At 42.0% G+C, this 11888-nt stretch overlaps 1 protein-coding gene across 1 annotated transcript in view; it reads left to right on the top strand.

Moving 5' to 3' along the window:
* Positions 1-9858: 9858 nt before the first annotated feature.
* The window catches only part of COG2 (component of oligomeric golgi complex 2), a 61521-nt gene continuing 59491 nt past the window's right edge, over positions 9859-11888 (top strand). The window contains exon 1 of the mRNA XM_009281816.1: positions 9859-10045. Coding sequence (XP_009280091.1) covers positions 9859-10045 — 187 coding nt within the window. The remainder of the gene's footprint in view (positions 10046-11888) is intronic.

Raw genomic sequence — 11888 nt, 5'->3', positions numbered from 1 at the left:
ATCTTTGGAAACTGGTTTATTCTGTCCCTTTAGGCAGCTTCTTCCAAACAAAAGCAACCCCACGCTGTTATCCAGAAGTGATGCAGAATTACAGCAGGTTTCCCCAGGGTTTGGAGGGTATCTGACTTGTCCCACTACTTCACTAGAGGTCTTGCACAGAGATAATGAATGGCCCTTATAGTCCTCTGCTGGTGTCCCCCGGGCACCAGAGACAGAAAACCTTAGAAGAAGAAAACCTATTGTGCCTTGCTGGCAATTTCCCCGCTTTCTGGTGAGAACAACAAAAGACAACTTGGTGCAGCTTGTTGTCCCTAAGCATTGAGAAACACTAGTACTGCACCAGTGTAGCCGTCCACGTGGCTGGCCATGGCTGGGAGCTTCTCCTCAGGCTTCAGCAGAGCTCCCCTCCGGACGGGTGGACTGGGCTGGTGTGTGCTCAGCTCTGCCAGTGCTGAGGCCACCCTGTCCACCCAAAAGAGATGTTGGGTACAGGCTAAAGCATCCAGCAAGCCTGGGTATTTCTGCTTCCCGTTCAGAATGCCCTGTCACCCTGCCAGAGGGTGCATCTTCAGGCCAATATATATATAAGTCTATGCTGGATGAGTCTGATCTGGAAACCAGGCTAGCCTCCATGTTTAACTGATGTCGTAGACAAACTTTTTGGTATCTTGGAGCACTAATCGCATGCACACTATTATGAATGGCAGTGAAACAGCAGAGAAAATCTGCCTCCATCTCCTCCAGTGCCTGGGATCAGACTCTGTCTGTGTCCAGAACAAGAAGCTGTTGCCACTTAAAGAAGCTCCACTACACAAGCAGACACCCTGGAGAAATTATGAAGTCTCTTGGGCCTCCATGAATTGGAGTGCATAAAATAAAATGCTAGGGAAAGTCTGAAGTTCAAGGCTTTCTTTTCCTCAAGACAGCTCTGTTTCCACTTCGCTTGTTATTTGAATCATGCCTTGACTACTTTTAAAATCACCTCTTGCACAGCAACCTTGTCTCATATTCTGATTTCAGCCATCCTCTAAGGTAACTAAAAGCTAGCGGCTGCTGGTTCAGGAACTCACAACCCTAATTGTTGTCCCTAATAGAGAGGAATTTGCCTTTTTTTTTTTTCCACATGGATGCACTTGCAAATCACAACACACTTACATAAAACAGTTATTATGTCCAAAAGAGTATATCTCTCAAGAAGTCATGTCAAAGACTTAATCAGTGTAAGAAATCACATCATCTTGAATTGCTCTTCAGTGTGGCAAAAGTCTCTTCTAGACCAACCCAGGAAAAAATGTCAAATCAGACAAGAGCTGTATTCATTTTATTTGGCTCACTGACAGCTCTGACTTCACGTATGGAATTTAATAGCTATTTATTTCACAGATCCAAAAGGTACGGGCCAAATGATCACCGATGTTAGCCCACTGAAGTAAATGGAATTAAACCAGGATGAATCATCTGTGACAGTCTAACAGAATTCATAAACTTCAAATATTTTTCTCATCCATTTTGTTGCAATGATCAATATACTGTGGACAGCCTTTTTGTATTTTAGGGGACAGGATGAAGTCTGGAGAAACTTTGAGCAGTGATTCCAGGCGATGGAGTAGAAATGAACACAAACGTTTCTGGCCTCTGAACCAGGAGTCTTATTAGGCTTATTCGGCTGAAGAAAAGGATCAAAAGAGCATCAAAGCATGGTGAGAATTATGATCTGGGTAATGTAGGGCAGAGTTAGAGAAGCAGTCTGCCCTGGGATTATAACTGCTAACTGATAGGGCCCTGGGTTTACAAATGCTACCTGAGGTTTCTCATCTGGTGCATCTCTCTCACCCTGGAGAACGGGTGCCGAAGGCTCCCAGGCAGCCTCCATACTCTGCACCAGCCCGGTGACGTTGGCAGCCTGCTGCCCAACAGCAAAGCCGAAAGGGCAAGGTTTGCAACTCGAAGGAAAAGCCACAGACTCTGTCCAGGTGTCCGCATGCTCAGAGGGACAGAATCAAGTGCAGAGACAGCTGCGTAATGTGGGACTTGTCCTACCTTAGTCTCCTTGCCCTACCCAAAAAGGAAGAGGTGATCCACTCTAGAAACAGACAGCCCCTTCTTAACCTGCTACGTCTTACCTGAACAATGGCAAGAACTGTCTTAAAGCAGGAGAGACTCAAACAGGCGGCTGAGCTGAGACAGCCTGCATTTACTCCACTGTCTTCAGTCCAAAACAGAACCGCTCCCAGAGATTTTACACATTCTGTCCTAAGAAAAAAGCATATTCTCCTTGCTCTTTGTAAAGAATTGTAAGAGTTTAAAGCCCTACACTTGACTTATATCACTACCTACCCTTTGTTTCCCCTCCTAACTGTCAGAAATACCTGTAAATAAGTTCAGAATACCACGAGGAGACTCCTGCAGGACCTGGGTCAGATCATTAATGCTCAGAAACATCCACCCCCGTTTCTCTGCATGACTTCCTTGCTCTGTCGCCATTCCTTCTTGTCCCCCTCACTGCCACCCCATGTGGTGGTACCTCCTTAGCTGTTGGTAGAAGTGCAGAGCAGGCAGGAGCTGCCTGAGGAGCATGGGAAGGGAGGCAAAGCTTGGTTCCTCAGGCTTGCTAGCTGTGCTGACAGGCTGAGCTATTTTTCAGATACAGAGACACAGGGGCAAGAAGAAGTGGCGGCTCAGGAGAGCGATTGTGCTTGACAACTCTTTCTAATGCCCTAGATATTGCTAGGGCTCAGGAAGAGGACTGTTCCTTTCATGTAAGACATTGGTAAACAGCCCTGGCTTGTAAAGGGAGGAGGAAGGGGACAGCGGGAAGGGAATATGACGTGCTAGCCCCTGCTTGCTCCCTCCCAGCCAGGGTAGCATATGCTACGCTTTGGTCTACATGACTGTAGGGTTTCACTGCTCCCCGGAAAGCAGCCCTGCCGAACTGCGCTCCCCTCCCTCAGCCGAGCACACACCTTCAGGGTGTAGCAGTGCTCTGGAGACCCCCAGCTCACCCGGATGAGCCCTGGCCCTTCTGCTGATCTGAAGAAGAGATGCTGAGAGCCAACCAGCCAGTAATTAGCGCTTGGCTAAAATGCCTCTGTACTGAGCAGCCACCCTGCTCCCAGTGGGCACAATTACGCCAGAAGTGCAGCATACGGCCACAGGATCGGGCGCTCCTTTCACCACCCCACCGTTCATTTCTGCTTTCCCCCTGCTTGCTGGCCTGGTAACAGGCACTCTCACCTTCTCTTGCCATGCCAGTCGAGGTGAAGCTACAGCATTTAAAAATGCCTGCTGGAAACACAGCTAGTTGAAAAAACATCTATATACCCATTTTCCCTAAAAATGTGATTTCCCCCCTAAAAATTTCACAGAAATATGCCAATTTCTTTCACGTGTTCAATAGGGAACAGTCATAAATAGCTTGGTTTTGTCTTGATAATTTCATTCAGACTGCATTGTTTTCATTCACCTGATTTTGACTCATACTAAAAAATTAATACTATGCTACACAGAATGTTATATTTATCAGTACATGTACTAAATATATTTATATTTTATAAAGTTTCAACATTATTGAAGTGTTTCAGTAGAATCAGAATAAAGTATTTAACATTTAAATTCATCTAAATTCTGAACTGAAGTTTTTATTATTTTAATTAAATTTCACTTTTATACAAAATACATCCTCTTTTTAGAACTTTGTATTACATGTCAAAAAAACCTGAAGTTCTGGCCAATTGTTATCATGCGTCCTTTTCACGGATGTTGGGAACTTTCTGAAAAACTGCTTTCTCTGAATATATCTTTACATTTAGGACCCTCATCTGCTGTGGAGCCTCTGCCTGTGGCAGAGAGGCCCCTTTTAGGCTGAAGCCACTTATAATAACAAAAGCTCTTAGTATTTCTTTTTAATTTGTTGATTACTGATCTCTTTGACTTGCACGTCTGTCATTTTGGAGTCTGGGCTCAGACACATCCAATAATAAAGAGAAGTATAATCCCATACACCTAGAGCTGTCTCTCTCCCTCTTCAACATTGGTGATGTTTTCCACATTCCAAAAGTTATCACACGCCACACAAGAAAATATCAGATTTCCAGTCCCTGGACCCCCTTAACCTTCCCAGCTAGTCCAGTTATTTTTAAAATGACTTCCACTTCTATTCAATTTCAGATTTGACTACAACTAGACCCTTTCTTTTCTCTTCTTTTCTATGCCTGTAATTGAAAATCAGAACTCCTCACTCCTTTGCTCAACTCCAAGACAGCATGAACGCTGAGGCCCGAAAGAATGGAATGAACTGTGAAGAAATTTCTGTATATGGTCACCTTATTTAACAGGGATTCAGCTTTTTAATAATCCATCATGTGATTAGAGAATTAAAGAGCAAGGAAAATCTGAAAAAGCAAACAAAAATGGTAGAGACCAATTACCAAAATGAAACAGACTAATGCACCCCAAGATGAATGACGGTTACTTAAAAATTATGTTTATTGAATCAGGCATAACTTGACCCATATTGGAAACAGAAGGAATTATAGTGATTATGCTGGGATAATGCCAGAAAGCAGCTTGGCTGCATTATTAAGCTTGAATGAATCAGCTTCCACTATAAAATGCATTGCTAAACAGACAAGGACAGTAACAAATTATAGAAAGGAAAGTGAGGGAGTCGAGAGGCCATTTTGTCACTGCATTGTCGGTGTGCAAGCATTGATCATCCGTCTTGATGAGGACAGTCCGGGGAGGTGGGGAAATACCTGTACTCTCAGGAAACCAAAGCAAGCCTTGGCACAAGGCCACCGTGGAAGGATCATAGCTGATCGTATTGAAACCTAGGTAAAGGTTCGCCGATCAGTATGTTTAACAGAATACTGGGGCTGGACTGAGGTCCTTCAGGAAGAGACAGGTCCTTTTCACCTGCAGGGACGGTCTCGTATTGGGTCTATTTGCCATCTTTCTGTTTCTAACAAGGCAAACAGCTGAATGTTAAAGATGCTGAGAATACAAATATACAAATATAACACAAAATATGGTAGCATAAGGTGCCAGGGTGAGAAGGGCAATTACAAATGGAGATGAATTCAGTCTTGGTTACACCTTTCTTACCTCTGCGAAGCTAGGGAGTTGCTCAGTTGTGACTAAAATTAGTTTTTAAGCCAAGAGAAATGAATACTGCCTTGTGGGCCACAGCAGGAACATATATGTGACTGTCATATATGGGTCTGTATTTTAAAGTTAGTGTTCTCAGGACCAAGAGATGCTAAACTGATACACAATGATGGAAGAACACACTCCAGGCCACCTTTTGCTTCTAGGAGACAGATGCATGTAGATAGATACAGCCAAACTATGATACCCAGTTCTCGGGGGGTTTAGTGTGCCAATGTGCGTAAGGGGGTGGAAATGACCTGATGCTACCTTGGAACAGAAGATGGCTGAATGACACAAACTGATCCTTTAATTGCCAAGATGAGGATGTGCGTCACCATAAAAAATAACTTGTTATTAATGGGTTATGTTTAGTCAGTGAGAGGTCTTTTGGAGGTACTATACAGTATGACCACAGATACTAATATTTAATAGTAGACCTTGAGACTGGTCTTGAAGCTCTCAGCTGCAGAAATTTCCATGGTGCTAATTTTTGCTGGAGGGCTGAGAAAAGCCTATAGAATACACACTGGAATTTTCAGACCTTTACTGCGTTTTTATAAGCTATAGGCGCATTCCCTTCTGTTAGAGTCTCTCATGGGCTCGATTCACCATCTGTAATTTCCTTATGGTGCTGAACTTCAAGACATTGCTTTCTTTCACAACTTAATCAGGCTCTTTTGGAAAAAAAAAAGGTACAAATTGATATAGTAGTCAGTGTTTTGAAACTGTTGTTTCTGGCTAACTTATGTACTAGATGTAGAGAGATTTGCCCGGACTTTTCTTAGGAAAAACAAAGCAAATAAAAAATTTCATTTTTCTATAGACCAAGAGGTAAAATCCTGGGATTTGTGGGGGTTTTCAGTAAATCAAGAAAGAAACTTAATTTGTGTCAATTTTTTTTGTTTCAAAAACTTTGAAATATTTCCACCCAATTTTGACAATCACCTTACTCAAACCACGGACTGTGTTTCAACATAGGGAAACCCTCTAAACACAATGGAAATATGCTGAAATTAGAAAATTAGTTATGCTGAAACTTTTTTTAATCACTTTTGAAAATTTTCAATAGTAAAAAAAATCTCACAACTGACACTTTCCTGCAAACAGTTTCAGCTTGAATGAATAAGCATTATTCCATAGGAAACCTGCTTGCTGAAAACTACCTTGATGGTCCAAAGCGTCATTCGCAGGGCCAAATGCATCACAGGTGTCATTCATTGTAACTCCTTGGTGCAAAAGAGTTGTATTATCTTTCACCAAGAGAAAATTTGGCCTGAGAATTCTTTAGGAGAGATTACTTCCACATAGTCCCTTTCCTAAATGCATAAACTTTGACTGTTAAAGAACTCTCTAAGGAGCTCCATTATATGTTAGAAAAAGATTTTTCTTATTTAATTCAGGCAATCACAATTTTGATCAACTAATTTTTGGGGGTTTTGAAATCTGATTTCTCAGTCTCAGCCCAGTTTGACTTTTTGTTTGTAAGCTTAAACAGAATTTCCTTGGCCATCTGAGTCCTTCAGCTATTTGTAATTTAAGAGAAATCAATTTAGAAATTAGATACATGAATTACTCAGCAGTGGATAGAAAAAAACTTGCTTTTTTGTACCTGGTTGAGTCCAAATATCTCTTTTAAGAGCTAAAGCACTGTATCTACTTGAAGGGGAATTAGATCAGCTTTTCAAAAACACCAGTGGTTTTCAGTGGAAATGCTCCTATTCGTGAAGAGCTGTTTGTTTGTGGTTTTAGGTTGATCCAAATTTGGACTGATCATGCATGCTGCTCTGTGAAATGCTAGACGTGAAGGTGATTCCCTCTTTTGATGCAAAACGCCCCTGGGTACACAGCAGCATGAAGGAAGACGAATGGTAAGGAACTCGGCTTCTGGAGGAGAGGGGAGGGAGGCAGTCAGGAATCACAACCAGAGCTAGTCCTTCCACTGACTCTGGCACATCCAGGATCCCATCCTTGTTTGTAAAACTGGGAAAGCAGCATGATTTTTCTCTTCCTCAGGTAAATGCTGAGGTTAGTTTATGAACATTTAATAAACATTTAGAGTTCACCCGGTGGAGGGACTGCTATAGCTCAATGTTTTATAAAAAAACTCCAGATTAAGGCTGCTGCAAGGTAACATAATCTTCATCAAGGGCAGTACTTAAAGAAAAACAATTCATTAATATTTTTGATCTCAAAATCAAGAAGAAAATTACTTTCATTTAGCACTTTGGAGAGTTTCACAGGTAGCATTTTTGTCAGATTATATATCTGAAAGTGGAACACTTGAAACTCACTAACCAGAACTTTTCCTGTATTGACTATTTTGTTGATCTCCCTGAGGGATACACATGTTGCATACTATAAAGTACTAAGTCAAAGCCACAATGGAAGTGGTAGTCTGTGATACTCTCTAGTGCATTGCTCAAGAATGTGTGGGAAAGGGTGTTGGCCATATCCTGTAAGCAAATGGACCAGTGTTGTTCTTGGATTACAATGAAATTAATTTTATCAGCTGCAGATGTGGCCCACTGTTTTAAAGAGAGTGAGCTCTGCGTTTCTGATTGCTCACCCTTCATGTTCCTTATCATTTGCTGTAGTTCGCCACTGTTCTGTCTATATCCAAAATACGTGTTAAAGCACCGAAGTCTTTCAGTATAGAGTAAGCAAAAAATGATGGCCTTCAGTCAGTTTAAGATTAGAAATCTCTTCCTCCCTTCAAGATGCAACACAGAGGCAAAGCTGGTTTTACCTTGGTTTGATGTTAGGCATATCTGACGTCTCTGTCAAAAGCACCTGTCGTATTGCATTACTTTTGACTAAACTTTGATCCTTCAGCTTCTCTCTTAACTCTGCATGTTTAAGGAGAACATGGAGGAAAAACTCAGTTTACTAGGTTTTTTAAATTCTTTGCTTCTAAGCCATTTTGAGAACTGTAAGTTGGGTAAGGAAACCGATCATGCTAAGCTATAGATCTATGTTTCTTCATTTGGAGAACCAAGAAAAGATGTTCATACCAGAAGCCTCTTTGAAAAAACACCCCTGCAAGAACCATTTGACATCTGTCTGAAAAGATACTGATACGGTGAATGCATGAAAGGCTTTACAGCATGAGGTGCACACTAGATGCATTTGTATTGCATAACTTGGAGCTGTTTGTCAATAATTTCCTGCATGACAGAGATAGTGCTGGAAAATGTTAGCAGCAGCGTCATGTTTGTCTCCTGCACACACAGGCAGCTTAGACATTTCTGCTGCAAGCAAGGATTCGGAGATCACTGTTGCTCCCCATCAGTCTGCTGACCTAGTATGACTTATGCTTGGGATTAGCTCAAGCACAGTAAAGAGCCAGCACCCTCCTGTAATGGCCATGCATGGACAATACAGCGCACGATCTAACCCACAGCCCCTCTTAGGGGAACGGTAGTTTGGGGAATGGCTGACAATATCTGTGTTTGTTAGTGGAGCTGTTAGTCCCGATGTCAGTGGCGATCCCAAAGTCTCCCCTGGCAGGCTTGCTAGTGAAAATTGGGCAAGGCACTTCCGAAGAAAGAAACGTTGGTGAGTTGTGTTCCCGGGTGCACAGAGAAGGCTGGGTCCGGCAGCGAGTTCTGTGCCAGTGGCAGAGTGAGCTCCTAAAGAGTAAAAGGCCCTCCCAAGGGGCCCTCTGCCAGCCTCAGTGACAGCCATGGATCTATTCAGGATGCTGTTGTAGCTCTCAGCCTTCTCCTCCCCCTCTCTTCCACAGGAACATGTCCCAGAGCAGCAGCATTTTCCTCCCCAGAGTCAGATGATGACAGTTTCCACCCCTCAGTGGCCTCCATGGGGGTAGGAGCATACCTACATTTTCAACAGATACCAGAAAAATGCATGAGAAATGTTCCATGAGAAGAGTTCAGAATTCACTTATTTGTATATAGAGACTGAAATTATGAATGAGTAATAATTACCAAAATCCAGATGCTTTCTTACCTTTGTTATGCAGATAACATTTGCTCCTAGTTCCTTGTACTCTTAGGAGATGTTGCTGCAGAAATATTAATATCAAAGGTAAATACTATGGTAAAAATGTTGGATGATATTCCCGAGTGCAGCAACTAAGGTGGGGACAAAGTGGTTTTTACAACCTTTATCCACTGTTTCCCTGTTGCTGAAGTGGCCGTGGGTGAGCTCAGTCCCCCACATAATTCAGAGCAGCTCATGGGCTGCCCTACCTTTCCCCTTCTTTGGATCATCCCAGTTCTCCCATGGGCACCACTCCTTCGCCGGCTGACCCCGGCAGAGGCATCCCCGGCTGACAGCAACCCCCTGGCCATCACGAGGGGAACGGCACAGCTGCCTGCAGCCCGCTTTCCCCAGTGCAAGGCCCTGGCTGGGCTGCGGTGGCTGCAGCCCCCAGGATGCCATTACTGGCCTGTCTGTCATGTTGCTATTAGTGTGACTGAGAGGAACGACTCTAGCCAGCAAAAGGCATTAGCAGAGGTCATTAATGAAAGGTTCTGGGTATTCTTAGAAAATCACAGCATTAGTGGGATGACGTGAAATATTTATTAACGTGGGGAATTATGTCAGTTTGCAGATTTCTCTCATCACCCTAATTTTTTTTTTTTTTAGCTTGTTGCAAGGCTACTAAGCAGGCCTGTGAGGAATGCAGCAGCGGTCTCTTCAATCATGGGAAGTGCTTTTAGAAAACATTATGGTAATGCTCAGCACTAAATGCTCTTTGTCCCCAAAAAAAGGAAAAATCACTATGAAGAAAACAAGAAAGTAGCACAGAAAGAGGAGTGTTCGCTGCAGGAAAAGCGCTTCTTCGCTCCATCTGCAAATGTTTTTCGAACACAAAATCAAGATGGCTTCAAGCAACAAAATTCAGATGGTGAACAGTCCCCAGGCTTGAGCGCAGGTAATGGGCTAGTCAAATGAGAAGGCAAAATCATTGTTTTCATCAGCGCATTTCATTTTACTCGCCAGAGATGTTTCAAAAGAAAGCATGCAAGCATGGTTAAGGAACAGACATTTTGGGCAAATTTTGAGCTAGTTTTTAAAATTAATATCTAATACTCATTTGGAGATCCTTTGTAGGTGCTGATGAGTCTGGATGCTACAAAATTTGAATCCTCTCATTAGAGTTAGTTTGCTGACATTCAAATGTCCTTCCTAACTACTTTCTTTTCCATCATTTGGAGTCACGACATCCTCTGCAGATGCTACTGATGCCTGCCTACAACCATAGGCTGGAAAAGTAGAGAAAATGTACAGAATTAAGTTAGAGGAGGGGCTGTCAATCTATGTTCTCAAAGCCCATGTAGAATCTGACTCACGTAGGACAACTGCTACCAGAAAAATCCTCTTTGAAACTTATACCCATTTGCATCTCCACCTGAGCACAAGTTCCTACTCAAACTCAGTCTCAGCATCGATGAGCGAGCAGCAGTGGAGAGGTAGTTAGAGTTACCTGATGAAAGGAAAATGATGATAGCCTTCAAATTTCTGAGAAGAATTTAGGTGATTGGCATAAATAGACAAAAAAACCATTTGTCATTCGTGTACGATGCCAGGCAGAAATTGCTGTGTGGGTGTGTAGCTGTGCGTATCTTTGTTGTGGTTGACTTAGCTTAAGTCAATAATTCTGCTGAGATAAGTACCTGAAACGCCAGAGGCAAATCAATGAAAGAAAAGGCAGGTATCTAAACTTCTCTGGAATCTAAAAAAAACACAGTGTAATACCTGCACGGTTACAATCTAAAAGAAATTGGCAGCTAGTTCTGAGCAGAATTTGACTTACACTGAAAAACTATCAAAATATAAGAGTTTACTACACTAGAAAAATAATCAAAGGATTTTTATGTTATTGTTGTTTTTAGCAATCAAAGTAATGACCAATCATTTAGCTTCCCTGAATCTAAAAAAACCAAGGGTGATAGGGAGCGAATAGAATTTAAATAATTGTGTGTGGACTTTAGAAATTTTGTGTTAAACCTGCCACATCCATTCTTTTTGTCAATGGAAGAACACATTGAAGAAGGAAGCACAGTATGTAATTAATCATTTTTTAAATGTAAATGAAAGAACACAGAACCTATATTGACCATTTGAGTCATTAAGGTAACTCTGAGGGGCTCTAAGTCAGAAGGAAAATATAGGCTCAGGATTATACCATGCAAATCTGATACTATATGGCAGTTTCCCACTAATGCGAGGGAAAGCATTTCATTACTGAGAAGCAGAATGCATTCTGTGTTAGTGGCTGGAGTCAACATAGGGGCTAAATTAACAGGCAAGTTTACCACGCACACCCCAAAATTGGGCTGAAAACAATCGAAGGTGACTTTAAAATCTTTATTTCAGACATTGTATAGAAATCTGGATATGCAACATAAATGTCTTGGTCAGCTGTCCCCTTCTGTTAGAGAAGGGACAAAGACAGCATTGATAAGATTTCTGCCAAAATTTATGTGTAATTATCTACGGAGGTACAGAGGTTCCACGCTACTCTCTCATTCATTTAAGTAGGATTCCACATGTGACTAAGCGCTCATCAGCAGGAATAAAGATTAATAAAGCCTGTCCCAGAAAGATCTTCATGCTATTGCCAGATGGATTTTCTTCTTGTATAGTTTATTAAAAATATAATATATCTGAAACTGGAGCATTGTTGCTTAGATTTAATGAGATATATACGTAACGTGGTAAGTATGTATCCCTGGACTGGAAGAATATCACTATTGGAAGCAAAATTTCTAGGG

The sequence above is a fragment of the Aptenodytes forsteri genome, unplaced genomic scaffold, assembly GCF_000699145.1.
Source record: "Aptenodytes forsteri isolate BGI_AS27 unplaced genomic scaffold, ASM69914v1 Scaffold132, whole genome shotgun sequence".
In the NCBI taxonomy this organism is placed as follows: domain Eukaryota; kingdom Metazoa; phylum Chordata; class Aves; order Sphenisciformes; family Spheniscidae; genus Aptenodytes; species Aptenodytes forsteri.
Note: the sequence above shows the minus strand (reverse complement) of the source record. Positions and strands in the feature narration are given on the sequence as shown.